The sequence below is a fragment of the Magnolia sinica genome, chromosome 15 (assembly GCF_029962835.1).
Source record: "Magnolia sinica isolate HGM2019 chromosome 15, MsV1, whole genome shotgun sequence".
Taxonomy (NCBI): Eukaryota; Viridiplantae; Streptophyta; class Magnoliopsida; order Magnoliales; family Magnoliaceae; genus Magnolia; species Magnolia sinica.
The window spans coordinates 59,976,091-59,991,471 of NC_080587.1; the positions used below are offsets into that span (position 1 = coordinate 59,976,091).

Here is a 15,381-nt window from a genome sequence, read left to right on the forward strand (position 1 = left end):
GGTTATGGTATAAATAATGTGTTTAACACCATGTAAAATTTCAGCAATATGGGATGCATGCAAGTAATGATAAATAAGTTCCAATGTATAATCCAATTCACATGGTATGATCGACATAGTACATTCTTCAACTCTCACAATTTGAAGTAGTCTATCAATCCTCCCAGATCCCTAGTGAAAAACCTTTTGAAAAATTCCAACATGGTAAAATTTCGATAAAGAGTGGGTTTATCATGTGATACCAGCTCTGGTACAGGACCATAGTAATCGGTTTCCATCCTCTTGCCTGGATTGAAGAAGGTGGCAATTGAAATTCGTGGCTCAGGGAAAGGATTAGCTAATACCCGGTGCTCGACGCTCTTGTACTCATCATTGGACATTATCTGAATTTAATAAAATTAGAAGAAATATAATCAGCTTTTTGAAACAGTAAATGGAGCTTCATTGTTCTTGTTGTTGTCTTACATGAGATCATCATCAATGATCGTGATTGTTACTAATGTGAGAAATTATGAGGTTGTGATGCATGTAAAACATGAATGGTGCCTTGATGCACTGAACCTAGAGAAGTGGCCCATGGTTTTGTGATCTAGATTTTTGATACTATAGGATCCATTGAACATAGGGATTCAACAATACACACACATAATGTAAGCAGCCGTGGGCAAATTTACCCTGAAATTAGTCTTCAAAGATTCCTAGGGTAATTAGAATATTTTGAATTTTGAATGGTTGGGCAGCATACATTCGAGATTTTTCTCATGAAATACCCACAACAGCTTAGATTTTACCCTGCCTGTGCTCTATGTAGCCCCACATCTCTCTCTCTCTCTCTCTCTCTCTCTCTCTCCCCGGTTGACTCTGAGACTTGACTCCACTTAATAAGTAATAATTATAAATTAAAAATAAACTCAACTCATCTAAGGCGGGTTGAATCAAAGACTCTGATGTAGAATGTGTCACGGATACGTTCCTAGCATGGTTGGACCAAAAGAAGGTGGACGGTAAATTCACCGTAACTTTTGATTTGGGTATCGTTACGGGGTGAACAACCTATCAATCTGAGGTGAACCGACCCACAAAGTGGGTCGCATCTGCTCGTTTCGTCAGAAAACGAGCGCTTTCAACTCAAAAATGAAATTTTAGGAAAAAATTACTATTTTTAGTAATTCCGAATTTTTTAATATTTTCCTATTTTTAGAGTTTTAGATTTTCTTCATTTTTAGAAATAACTTGTAATTATGCTAAGACTCTTCTATCAAAAGTTTATTTGAAATTTTTATTTTTAGAAATTAGGCTTTAGAAGAGTTTTATTAGAATGAGGATTTTTATTAGAGTTAGAATTTTGCAATTTTTAGTAATTACAATTTTTAGTTTATTTTTTCTTTCTTAATGGTGTAAAGGAACACATTAGACAATTATTCATCAATCAAATTACGAATTTTATAGAATTTATTTCTATTTTGTTTGTTTTCTTTCTCATGGATTCAAGAAGTCTCTATATGGAGTCCAGAGAAGTTCTGTGGATTCGGAACAGTTATCCCCTTGAGGAAGATGGTGCTCGACCTCATGTCCTTTCCTGCGTCAGACTCAATCGGACTCAACTCAATAAGTAATAATTATAAAATAAAAATATTAGAAATAGTAAAAAGTATTTGAAATATTTAATATAATTATTACAAAATTAGAGAATAGGTAGTAAAGTGCTTCATAACTGGTTGGTCAAAAGCGTTTGGCTCATCTCTTAATCGTCGAGTTTGATTCCCACTTCTCTCTTTTTTATCTTAATTAAAAGCACTTTGCCAACTTCAGTACATTGCCCGAGCCACTGCAAGTTGCGTTGAGTTGGCATGATGAGTCTTTCTAAGTTAATAGTCAAGTCACTCTCAGAACCAAATATCCTAACTTGGCCCAATTTCAAGTCTGGTTACTTAGTTTTAGAACTATAGACTTCTTATGTATCCATTTTGGAACAGTGAGGGAGGCCCTTGGTTTGGTCATCCAAATGGTTAATATGGTTATCCTCAACAATCGGTAAAAGATGCCGGCACAAATTTCCTAAATCAGACCATTCTATCCATCCAATCTATGACAACCAGCTTGAACCATTGTGGTTAGGGTGAGAAAACCTGACCCAACTTGTCGACCTGACCTGGACAAGATATTGAAAGTTAATGTTTGAGTTCATCCTTTTCCATATGGGTTTGGTTTAGGTTGTTTTTTACGAACTCAAAGTTCAACAAATTGTGTTAAGAGTTTGTTAGGATAGACTCAATGGGTCATGAATATAGTCCATTCCTTGCTTCTTGCTAATTGTTTACACTAAAGAGAAAATAGGATCCAACTAAACTGCTTTCGTAACTCTCTTTCTCAAAAGTATTTTATGAGAGAGATTTTCTTAATCTATATAAAGAGAATGATTACAATTATGCTAGAATACGTGAGATAGAGATACTACTAGAATCCTGGCCATCTAACATACATGAAGAGTCCTTGTATGTTGAAAACTCTTTACCACCAATTTTAGTAAATGAAGAGCTCTTATATTTGGAGATTGCTATCGAATGTGTTGGTATTCTTAACTAAGTTGAAGTGTCTTGGCCAGTTGACGTATGTGAGCATATCTCTACACGCACACATAATGTATTAGTTTAAAAGTTTTTAAACTTAGTGATGATGGCTGTCATTTTAATTATAAGGAGCATTTAATTTTATATTAATTGAAAGTTCTCAACATATAATTTATTTATTTTTAATGCAAAAATGACAATATTATTATTTTTAATTTGCATTTTAATTAAATAAATAATGTAGCCTAGGTTTGAGTTAACCCATTTATAGATGAGTTTGGTTGGGGTTGAAATTCCCAACCCATTAAATAAATAGGTCAGGTTTCGATTGAACCTATCATTGTTATTACCCGAACCCAATCTGAGTCGATCAATTACAAGTAGTTATTTTACTTGGGCCTGTTTGGTTTTCCAAATCTTATGTAAATACCAGTAAATAAGCAATTATTACTCTTTTACCTGTTTGAAAATAGGCTAGTATTTCTGGTTCAAAACTGGTCCAAAAGGACTGATTTAAATTTGTGGGCCTCACCGTGATGTGTATCTATATCATCCATCCATTTTACTAAAACATTTTAAGGCATGAGCGGAATAAAACAGGCAGATCCAACACTCAAGTGCTTCATACTTAAGGAAACAGTGGCCCTAAGACGTTTTTAATGGTAGGTGTCCAATTCTCTTTTTCCTGTGGTGTGGTCCACTTTAGCTTTTGATATGCCTCATTTGTTGGCTCATGCCCCAAATTGAGCTGGCATAACAGATGGATGGTGTGGATAAGCCACATACATCACAGTGGGCGCCACATGTATTTCACAACGTCCTCCATTTTAGCATTCAAAAAGTAAGTCGGCAAATCAAATGTTGAGAATGATGCGGGAAATAATTATTACCCATTTACAAGGTACTTGCAGAGGATTTGGAAAATCCAACCAGCCTTTAATGCAAAGGTTCTCTAGACGTGGCCAATACATGCATGAGATTTGAAAACCAGTTTTGACGTCTTTTTATTTAATCAAATTGGTTCCCTGGCATGGGTTGCATCTACTGATCATCTTAGTGCCACCTATCCAAAGGTTAGAAAATTCTAACTTGGGAATTTCATCCATCATCCATGCATAGTGAGTTCTTTCATATTAGTGGGCAGGATCCTCCAACATGGGCTATATGCACAAACTGAGGCATCAGGACAATATTCACATTCTTATCCATATCGACCTTGTGATGCCTCAGTAATCATGGATGTCTATTTATATAATTTAGTAATCAAAGGGTTAAGATCATCCAATTTGAAATATTTTTGCTAAAATTACAATCATCCTCTATCTGCCTCCACCATTAGAAGAACCACCTAGATCATCAAACCATGGGCTCCCATTTCTACAAAATGATGCATCAAAATATTACGACCTAGGTTTTGGCGGTGGATGTGGGATCAAGTAAAGGGGCGAGGTGAAGGTAGAATGGATTTAGGTGTCTTCTTTGGTCAACCAATGGTGAGAGAGAAACTATAGGATTGTTAAAGGGATCCAATCCCTGTTGCAGACAGTTGTTTGGAGATAAACTTCATATCCTTGCATTCATTCTTTTCCCGTTTTTATAGACTCTAGTTACAACGGATTCAATTACACCCAACTTTGCCCACTACACGGATGTGGGGATGTCTTCCCTAAAACTAGGACTTAAACAAGGAAACTACCTAAGACTCATGCATGAAATAAGGAACTAATACAACCAACTACTGACCTCACGTGCAAACATGCCTAAATACATGCAAACAGAATGACACGTACAACTGACTACTTCTGATGACTGGTTTGTAACATCTCATCCTCCTTAAAAAGAGTCATTGCCCTTAAGGGCTATCTTTAGAAACCTCATCTTTAATTCTTCAAGATTTTCCCACGTGACATCTGCAGGAGATAGACCCACCCAATGCACCAATGCTTCAACTTTCTCTCTTCTTGTGCATTTGTCTAGTATTGCTTGAGGATTTGGAACCATTCGAGACTCTTCATCTACGTCAGGAAGTTGTTCGATCACCTGCTTAGCATCCCCAATCTTGGGTTTGAGCAATGAAACATGAAACACCGGATGTATCCTTGAATCTTTTGGCAAGTCAATCTTGTAAGCAACGCAACCAATCTTCTCTATTATCTTGAATGGCCCGTAATACTTGGGAGCGAGTTTCATATTTCGCCTGAGAGCAAGGGAAGCTTGCCTGTAGGGTTAGAGTCTAAGATAGACCCAATCTCGTACAGAGTAATCTTTTTCTTTGTGGGACCCATCATAAACCTGTTTCATATGAGACTGAGATTTCTTCAAGGCCTCATGCAACTCCTTCAGCACCTTGTCCCTATGAAGCAGCTCATCTTCCACAGCTTGTACCTTTGCAGTGCCGGAAATATAAGATAATAAAGTTGGAGGGGTGCGGTTATACACTGCCTCCAATGGAGTCTTCTTGATCACTGAATGCCAACTTGTATTATAGAAATACTCCTCCCATGTCAGCCATTGCATCCATTCTTTTGGTTTGGTTCCACTGAAACAACGGAGATACATTTCCAAGGTGCGATTGGTTATCTCTGTCTGCCCGTCGGTTTGCGGGTGGTAAGAGGAGCTAAAATCGAATTGGGTCCCATGCAGTTGGAAAAGCTCCTTCCAAAATGCACTTGTAAAAGTTGGGTATCAGTCGCAAACTATGTATTCGGGCATACCATGAAGCTTGAATATTTGATCAAAGAAAATACGAGCAACCCCTACAGCCGTATATGGATGCTTCAGTGGAACAAAATGACTGTATTTAGATAGGCGATCTATTACCACAAAAATTGTTGACTTGCCTTGAGAGGGTGGAAGTCCCTCCACGAAGTCCATGCTAATGTGTGACCAAATTTGTGTAGGGATTGGAAGGGGTTGGAGAAGTCCAGCTGGTCGTCTGTGCTTAACCTTATTCTGCTGACAGACATCACACTTCTTGATAAATTCCTTAAATTGTTGCTTAAGCCCGGTCTAGTAAAACACCGCCTTCAAGCGCTGGAGTATTTTGACTAATCCTTCATGTGTGCTATTATGGAACTAAGATAGTATATCCTGCAAGAGTGGGGAGTCATCTGCAATGTAAATGCGATCTTTAAAAAAAAGCACACCTTCATGAAACCTCCATGGGCCAATGGCATTATCTGTCAAGCATAGCTGGACTAGTCGTTGGAGCTTGGGGTTAGATGCAACTTCTTCTCTGATGGCTGAGATCCACCGTGGAATGGGAGAAGAAACAACTGCAACCTCTCATTCGTCGTTGCTTTGGGATAGCACATCTGCCACTACATTTTCTCCCCCTTGTTTGTACTCTATGGTGAAGTCGAACCCCATCAGTTTGTAGAGCCATTTTTGTTATGCAAGGGTGGTGATCTTTTGCTCTTACAAGTACTTAAGGCTTCGCTGATCCGAGCGGACAATAAAAGTTCTTCCAAGCAAGTATGACCTCCATTTTTGGATCGCTGAGACTAATGCAAGCATCTCCTTGTCATAGGTTGACATGAGGAGATTCTTCCCATTAAGAGATCGGCTGAAGAATGCAATCGGTCTCTTGTCCTGCAGTAAGATAATGCCAATTCCTAACCCAGATGCGTCGCATTCTACCACAAAGTTTTTAAAAAAATCAGGCAAGGCTAGAACCGTTGCCCTTGTCTTTGCTTGTTTCAGGTTTTTGAAAGCTTCCTCAGCAGCTTGGAACCAGGTGAACCCATCTTTTTTTAGCATTTTTGTAAGAGGCCCAACTATTTTTCCATAGTCCTAAATGAACTTACGGTAATAACCGGTGAGGCCAAGGAAACCTCGAAGTGCTTTGGGTGTAATCGGCTTGGGCCAATTAGTCATAACCGCAACCTTGTTAGGATCTACCGTCACTCCTTGACGAGTAATGATGTGGCCCAAATAGGCTACCTGTGTGTCACCAAAATGATACTTTTACTTTTTCACAAATAGCTTGTTAGTTCGTAAGATATCAAAGATCACCTTCAAATGTTGTAAATTGTCATCTCATGTCTTGCTATAGATTAGTATATCGTCAAAGAAAACAAGGACGAACTTATGGAGATGATGGCGGAAGATGTCATTCATTAGGGCTTGAAAAAAGGAGGGCGCATTTGTCAAGTCAAATGACATGACTAGAAATTCATAATGTCCACTATATGTTCGAAAGGCTGTTTTGTGGATGTCTTGGGGGTGGACTCGAATTTGATAATAGCTAGAGCATAAGTCTAGCTTGGAGAAGAAGAGAGCACCATGTTATTCATCCAGTAGCTCGTCGATCACAGGAATTGAAAACTTATCTTTTATGGTGACCTTGTTAAGAGCCCTATATTCGATGCACATCCTCTATGACCAGTCATGTTTCTTGACCAGTAATACAGGCGAAGAATAAGGACTCGTGCTAGGCCGCATGACTCCTGATTTTAGCAGATAGCTCACTAATTTTTCAATCTATGTCTTCTGAAAATGAAGGTACCGATACAGGCGTACGTTGACAAGTCCGGCCCCAGCAAGGAGTGGGATGTGATGATCATGCTGACATGGTGGTGGGAGACCGACTGGTTAAGAGAAGACATCTGCATAATCATCTAATATTGCAAGGAGGGTGCTTTCGATTGCCTTGGCTCGTGGAGTAGCTATTGCATTAAGCAGTAAGACCACTCCTGAGCGCCCCTGCTTTAATACCCGTTTTAGGCAAAAGTTTTCTACGAGCTTGTCTTGTGGAGACGCTAAGCCTTGCAATGATATTTCTTTTCTCAAAACTGTGAAACACATTTGAAGGTTGGCAAAATCCCAGATTATGGGACCCAAAGTCCTGAGCCATTGGGTACCCAAGACAATCTCATATCCATCCAAGGGTAACAAGTAGAAGTCTAATAAAAGTGGGGTACCTTGAATATGGAGTGAGACCTGGTTGCTCTGGCCTAGGCTGATTAACCGTTCCCCACTCGCTACGGCCACCTCAAATGACCTCCCTTCCAATGCTTGGAGCCCAACTTTAGCAGCCAGAGAGCTACTAATAAAATTGTGTGTGCTCTCTGAATCCACTAAAATCTTCACTGCTGTTGAAAACAACGTACCTTTCAATCTCATAGTTTGAGGGGTATGAGCTCTAGAAATTACATTGAAAGAGATCTCGGGCGTGCTCTCACTAGCTCCTTCGACCTCTTGTGACCCTTCTCCACCATCGTCTTTATCCTCCTCGGGCCAGTAAGCTTTAATGACAAATAGGCGCTTGCATGGATAGCCAGGGGAGTATTTTTCATTGCAGCGGAAGCAAAGGCCCTTATCTCTCCTTTCTTTGACGTCTTCCGGTGTCATGCGCCTGACTGGAGAAGCCTGTGGGGTGCATGTTAGAGCTAGGGCCTGTTTGAATTTGAAGTTTTCCAACACCGGTGGTCGGCGGATGGCCTAGTTTCGGGCTTCAAACAAGCAAGTAAGGCCAATCGCTGCTTCCAATGTGGCGGGATTTTCAGCCCTCACATCGGCTTGCAAGTTGTCACGGAGCCCACTGATAAAGCAACTAACCTGTTGTATTGGGGTGACTTGACCCGCCTGTGAGAGGAGGCGTTCAAATTGTGTCTGGTACTCTTTGACACTCCCAAACTACTTCAATTTAATCAAGTCAGCAAAGAAATCTTGTAATTTTGTAGGACCGTACCTTGCATGTACTCCTTGTTTGAACTCCTCACAATTCTTGGCCTCATGAGTCTGCTTGTGAAGTTGCAGCCATATTTATGCATCCCCTTATATGTGGAAGGAAGCAAGTGCCACCTTCTCTTCCTCTAAGGTGTGCTGGAATTCAAAAAACTACTTCACCCGACAGAGCCAACTTGTAGGATCTTCATAGCCGTTGAATCGCGGGAAGTTGAGCTTGACTAGCTTCGGAGCACCGAAATTAATAGAGGTTCCCGTACTGGTTGAGCTGTTATAGGCTCTCCTATTGTTGCGAGGTTGAGAAGCTTCTCCCCATTCTCGTGGATTGGCTCAGGGTTCCCACCTCGACGACCAAGTTGCGAAGAGCTCGGTCATCTTTTTGATGATCTTCTCTTGGCCGGCAACAAGTGTGCTGACCTCCTCCTCTAGACTCTCTATTTGATGCTCCATTGACCCCGTCTCTGATACCATAATTTTACGACCTGGGTTTTGGCGGTAGACATGGGATCGAGTGAAGGAGCGAGGTGAAGGCGGAATGGATTTAGGTGTCTTCTTTGGTCAACCAATGGAGAAAGAGATACTATAAGATTGTTAAAGGGATACAATTCCTGCTGCAAACAGCTGTTTGGAGATAAACTTCATATCCTTGTATTCATTCCTTTCCCATTTTTATACACTCAAATTACAACGGATTCAATTACACCCAACTTTGCCCACTACACGGATGTGAGGATGTGTTTTTTAAAACTACGACTTAAATAAAGAAACTACCTAAGACTCATGCAAGAAATAAGGAACTAATACAACCAACTACTGGCTTCACGTGCAAACATGCCTAAATACATGTAAACAGAATGACACGTATAACTGACCACTTCTGATAACTGGTTTGTAACACAAAACGCTATCCGAAACCTCTATTTGATTAGAAAAGATGTAGAGCGGGTCGCAGACAGTTTCATGGCCAAGATGGATCAGAAAAGGCCCGGTCGACGACAGAAGTGATCCGGACCATCGGACCTTAGATCGGGCGTATCTCGCAACCGGAATGAGTTATCTGACGTAAAATATATGATTTTGGGGTAGAATGAGCTACTTTAGCCAACCAACCCAGCTATGCTGGGTTGCGCCGCCCGGAATTGCGAAAAACCCCTTGATCGATGGTCGTTTCCCTGTTTTAATTTCATTTTTACTATAAATAGTAAGTTTTAGTTTGATTATAACTCTTCATCCGTCGGGCTTTAGGAGTTGCGCCCAACGTGAAAAGAGCTTAGAATAATTAGGGGAACGGTTTGGTGAAGCCAAATAGGACACTTACTATTTTTGGCCGAAAACCTTGCGCACTAGTAGACATCACGACCGTCTATAAATAGTAAGTTTACTATTTATAGTACGTCGCGGATTCTAGGAGTTTGAGTTGTAGTTTGATTATGATTTCTTTCACATTGCTTAATACCCTTATTTAAAGGGTTGTGAACTCGTTTTTAATTATTCATCAATCAATTTCGAATTTATTAGAATTTATTTCTATTTTCTGCTTTCTTTCCTCGTGGATTCGAGAAGTCTCTGTGAGGAGTCCAGAGAAGTTCCGTGGATTCGGAATAGTTATCCTCTTGAGGAAGACGGTGCTCGACCTCACGTCCTCCCCTGCGTTCCAGAGAAGTTCCGTGGATTCGGAATAGTTATCCTCTTGAGGAAGACGGTGCTCGACCTCACGTCCTCCCCTGCGTCAGGTCATAACCATGGCAAAACACCCACAACGAATTATACCATAGATGAATCTTATCATTGTCAAAATCAATTAAATCATTTGAAAATGACAAAATTAAAACAAGTAAACTTCTAAAAATTAATGGTCTGTTTGGGTGTCGCACAAGAATGGAACGGACCCATTTCTTCCACGCGGCTAGAAAAAGACAGCTTGTCCTGTTTTCAAAATAGTCATTTGGGGCTCATTGATTTACGGCCTCCAACATGTGTGAACATGTAATGTGTAAAGTCAAAATCATCTGCAGATCGTACCATCATGAGAAAAGGCCTCCACAAATAATCTGGCCTAATAAATAGGTGGGCGACATTCACATGCAAAAGCATAACTGCTGGTTTAAAGCTCATGGGTGCAGGTGCTACCTTTGCACCAGACTGGCTAAAACAGTTAAACCCACGAGCTTAAAATTAGGGCCCTGATGCCTGGCCAGAATGGGCCAGTTGAATGACAATGACCCCTCATGGCACGCATAGCCCAACCATCCCTACGGGTCTGTTTGGGAGCGTGGATTTGAAACCCCCTGGATTTGAAATCCTCTTGTTGTGTTTGGCACCCTAGAGTGAGAATCAACTTTAATCCAAAAGTAGCTAGCTATTCATAGTATATTTGCAGGGGTTTGAATTTAATTACTAAATCAACTTTAATATCTCTAATTAGTAAACTTATGTAATTTTTGACACAATGGTTGTAATAAGCCTGCTGAAATATATACTTTGCCAAAAAAAAAAATGATGAAATTCCAACTTTATGGGCTACAAGCACAAGATCACGTCCGAGTGACTAACCAACGATTTTTAACTGTTGATTTACATGGACAATGTTTGGACGGTGCTGATCATCGTATTAAAGTAATTATAGTGATGCAATTGATAATATCATTATTTTAGGATATCAGTAGTGGGTCATGTGTCCAATGGATTAATAGTCTAGTGATACGCATGTTACACATGCAAATATGGTAATGATTTTAGATGTAATCCAAGGTCTCACCTTGGATTTCAAACCCCTGATTGATGGGATTTGAAATCCCCTTATTTGAAACCCCCATTTCCTTTATGGTGCCAAACAACCTAGGGGATTTGAAATTCCCTCAAATCCCCATGAATCCATGGTGCCAAACGATCCCTAAAGCAGTTTGTGGCAATTTTATGTAGAATATCTTACGTGGGTTTGATTTAGGTCCACAGCATAAAAATCATATGGGTGAAGATACAAGTGTTCTGCTAATCAGGCACTTGAAATCAATGGACAACAAAAAGTCTGAATCAATGTGCATTCGTGGTCCGCATGGTGAGTGGATTTTTTTTGCAGATTGGGAGCGGATTAAGTGAGAGCCGGGATCCACTGAAGTAGGTGGGACCCTCACCGTGGGCTTTCAGGATGTATGCGCCCTTCCAACCATTTTGAAAGCTCATTTCAGGACATGATCCCAAAAATGAAGCTAACTCAAATCTTAGGTGGACCACACCACAGGAAACATTCATGATTGAATCCTCACCATTAAAAACTTCATGAATTCCACACGAATGTTTATTTGCCATCCAACCTGTTGATAAGGTCAGACACACCTAGATGAAGAAACCACACAAATATCATCGTCATCCAAAACTTTTGTGGCCCATAAAAAGGTTTTAATGGTCAATCACCACTGTTGTTTTCTGTACCAACGGCTTCATTTATTGGATAATGCCTTAAAATGAGCTTTCAATATGGATGGAGGGTGTGGATTTAGTCGCATACATCACAGTCAGCTTCAGGGTCCCACCCAGCTCGGCAGATCCGGGTTCTCACTTTGGGGAACCAACCCCTCGCGAGGACGCACGGGGCATATGAGGGATCACCGTGATGTATTGGTTTATCCGCACCGTCCATCGACTTTGCCATGTCATTTTAGGGAATGCGGTTTGGCTAGTGTCGCTGCCACTAGCCCTGTGGATAATGGTCTCCGCTCAGTGGGCTCCACTATGAAGTATATGTTTTATCCATGCCGTCCATCCATTTTTACATATCATTTTAGGACTTAATCCCAAAAATGAGGGGAATATAAATCCCAGGTGGACCACACCACAGGAAAACAGTAGTGATTGAATACACACCATTAAAATCCTCCTAAGGCCCACTGTCCTGTTTATTTGACATCCAATCTGTTGATTAGGTCATGCAGACGTAGATGAAGGGAAAAAAACAAAGATCAGCTTGATCCAAGACTTTTATGGCCCCCAAGAAGTTTTTAACGGTGGACGTTCAATCAACATTGTTTCCTATCATGTGCTCCACTTGAAATTGGGATAAAACAAAGATCAGCTTGATCCAAGACTTTTATAGGCCCCAAGAAGTTTTTAACGGTGGACGTTCAATTAACATTGTTTCCTATCGCTTGAAATTAGGATATACCTCCTTTTGTTTTTTTTTTTTTTTTTTTAAGCTTGTTAGTACACAACAATGTTGTGTTCACGCTTCAGTGTTACCTACGAGAGATTTGTATCAGGGTGTAAATTGGGATATACTTCATTTTTGGGATCATACCATGAAATTATCTAGAAAATAGATGAACAGCATGGATGAAACAAATTCAGCATGGTGGGGCCCACAGAGCACCGACCACTAGCCATTGGCAATCTGCTCTCCGTACAAGCCAAAAAATGTGGCAGTTCTAAGGCTCAAGTGCACCGCACAGTCAAGATCAAACACCTACCCTTGAAAAATTTTAGGAACCGCAGAAGTTTAGCTGATATTGGATGTCAATTGGCCATCACGGTGGCCCTGGGAAGGCTTCAACAGTGGATGTCATTATCACCGCTGCTCCCTGGCGTGGTCCTATTGAACTTTTTTTTTTTTTGACACACTCCGACACACTCACGCCGTAGTGGGATTTCACCACCCATGGATACTCGAACCTTGACAGGGTGTTGAAACTCCTAAAATAATGGATGTACGGTGTGGATGAAGCTCGTGAGAGCCCCTATCACCCAATCACGTCCATTACAATCCTACCAAAAAAAACAACGGTTCACACCACAAATTAGGTAAGTGGGGCCCACATACCTGAAGAAGGTCGCCTATATTGATGACAAGAGCCCCGGATAAGGGCTTGACTTCCACCCACTCATCCCCATGCTTCACTTGCAGCCCTCCAATTTGGTTCTGCAGCAGCACCGTCAGCACGTCCGGATCCGTGTGGGACCCGATACCCAGGGTTAGATCCGGCTGTGGGCAGTACGGGTAGTAGTGGGCCACCTGTGCCCTCCCCTCCAAACACGTCAGCTCTTTCAATCTTCCTTTATCTAATCCCAATCCTTCGCTCAACAGCTCCATGAGCACCTCACCCAACCCCTTCACGTGCTCGTCCCACGTGATCACCTCCCTCCGGCAGATCTCCGGAATCCTCCCCAAATCCAGCGGTTCAGGGCCAATCCGTACCTGCAGCGTGTCACGCCAGCTGGCGGCCTTGGATTGGAACAGATCGAAGTTCGTGTTGTAGGCCACACCGCCTCCCTGTCCCCGCCCGTAGTACTGGGATCGCACATGCGGCGGCTGCTCGTTGAAGGATCGGATGGCTGAGATCATCTCGTCGATGGCAGAGAGGGGGATGCCGTGGTTGGTGACCTGGAAGAAGCCCCACGTGTGGGAGGCTTCATAAATTTGCTGGATGATGGCTGATCGACGGTCGGAATCCACGTCGGAGAGATCAACAGCGGGGATTGAGAGGTTGGTAGGGGGATGCTTGATCTCTGTTAGTTTTTCGGGAGGGTGGATGAAGAAACGAGGGATGGTGGTGGTGCCGGATTCGACCAGCCCTTTGACTCCGATCTTGGAGTCGTCGAAATCCTTCACCTCTTTGGCTCTATCGTAGTCCGCAGTACCACCCAAAGTCATCTTTGTCTTCTTCCTTTCTACTTCTCTTTTGCCGGCTTTTTCTTTTTTGTTATCCAAAACTTCAACTTTCTTTGGGATAAGAGTTTTGTGGTGCCGTACGCAACCACGCTAAATGCCCTCGCGGCTACGTATGGGAGACGGTATTTTTTAAAATAATAGTTCGAAGTCTCTCGTTAGCTCTCTCTTTGTAAGTAAATGCCCTACAAGTCTTGTCTACTCCGCATGCCATAAGGCCGGTGGCCAGTGGTATGTGGGCCCATATGCGTTATTATAAAACAGACGTCTTAAATCTTTGTTTGTGGTGGTGCTCGACCGGCTCAACTAGGAAGGTCCTTTCGATTGGTCAAAGCCAGTTCGACTCGAAGTCCAGCGACGATGTATTTGAGATTTTCGGGATGCTCGACCAATTGAGAGTTAGGCTCGACCAGTTGAGGGGAGCCTTCGACCAGTCGAAGCCCTATCTCAACTAGTCAAGGGTTACGCAGACGGTGCGCGGTTTATGCGTGGACTGCGTAAATTTGAGGTGATTTCTAGAGAGGTGCGTAAGTGAGGTTTCTTTATCTATAAATAGAAGTCCCTAGGGCCATTCTCAGGCATACTAAGATTTTTTAAAGGGGTTCTAAGGGTTTTTAAAAGGGTTTTAGGGTTTTTAAAGGGTGTAGCAATGATGAGATTCGAGGTTGTTTGAATCGGGTAAGTCCTTTATCTTTGCAATTTCTATTTTCATAGTGAAATTCTATCACTTTGTGCCTTGGTTTTATCTCGCAAGGGTTTTCCACATTAAATCCGTGTGTTCTCTAGTGTTTGTTTGGTGCTCTTGGATTGCTATCCTAAATCCATCTCTATGTGATTCCACAGACCGAATCTCAACAAGTGGAATCAGAGCAATCGTTGGGGCACAAATCTGACTCTGAAGGATAAGCAATAATGGTAAGCACTAGGTATGATATTGAGAAGTACTCAGAGAAAAATATTTTGAGTTATGAAAGATCAAGATGAACAGTTTTTTAATCAAGCAAGGCGAAGATAGTGCTCTTGAGGAGAAAAAGTCTACTATGACTGATGATGATTGGAATACTCTTGATAAGAAGGCCTTATCATCGATCCGTTTATGTCTCACGGATGAGATTCTCTACAATGTCATGAGGGAGAAAACTGCGGCTAAGTTATGGGCAAAGTTAGAGGATGTCTATGTGAAAAACTCCTCTGAAAATCGCCTACACTTAAAGCGTCAGTGGTATAACTTCAAGATGACAGATGGTGGAAATCTAGAGGCTCACATTAGCAACTTTAATAAATTAGTTTGCAAATTGCTAGATATGGAGGAAGTGATGAAAGATGAGTAACAAACACATATGTTGCTGAATTCTCTTTCGGCATTATATGAGTCATTTAAGAACACAATGTGCACCACGAATAAAGCCCTGAGTATCGACACCGTTATATCAACTCTTTAAGGGAAGGCCATGAGAAAGCTTA

At 41.5% G+C, this 15,381-nt stretch overlaps 1 protein-coding gene across 1 annotated transcript; it reads right to left on the reverse strand.

The window, feature by feature from the left end:
* Positions 1–46: 46 nt before the first annotated feature.
* Positions 47–14,006, reverse strand: LOC131227339 (1-aminocyclopropane-1-carboxylate oxidase homolog 4-like). The gene is made up of 2 exons (XM_058223121.1): positions 13,072–14,006; positions 47–383 (listed from the first exon to the last, which is right to left on the reverse strand). The coding sequence occupies exons 1-2, from the start codon at positions 13,900–13,902 to the stop codon at positions 135–137; spliced, it is 1,080 nt and encodes a 359-aa protein (XP_058079104.1). The 5' UTR covers positions 13,903–14,006; the 3' UTR covers positions 47–134.
* Between the last annotated feature and the right edge of the window lie 1,375 nt (positions 14,007–15,381).

Excerpts from the sequence above, each read along its gene's own strand:
- LOC131227339 (XM_058223121.1), bottom strand. The coding sequence starts at position 13,902 with ATGACTTTGGGTGGTACTGCGGACTACGATAGAGCCAAAGAGGTGAAG. Across the intron at positions 384-13,071 it reads ATATAGGCGACCTTCTTCAG|ATAATGTCCAATGATGAGTA; the intron begins GTATGTGGGCCC and ends TATTAAATTCAG.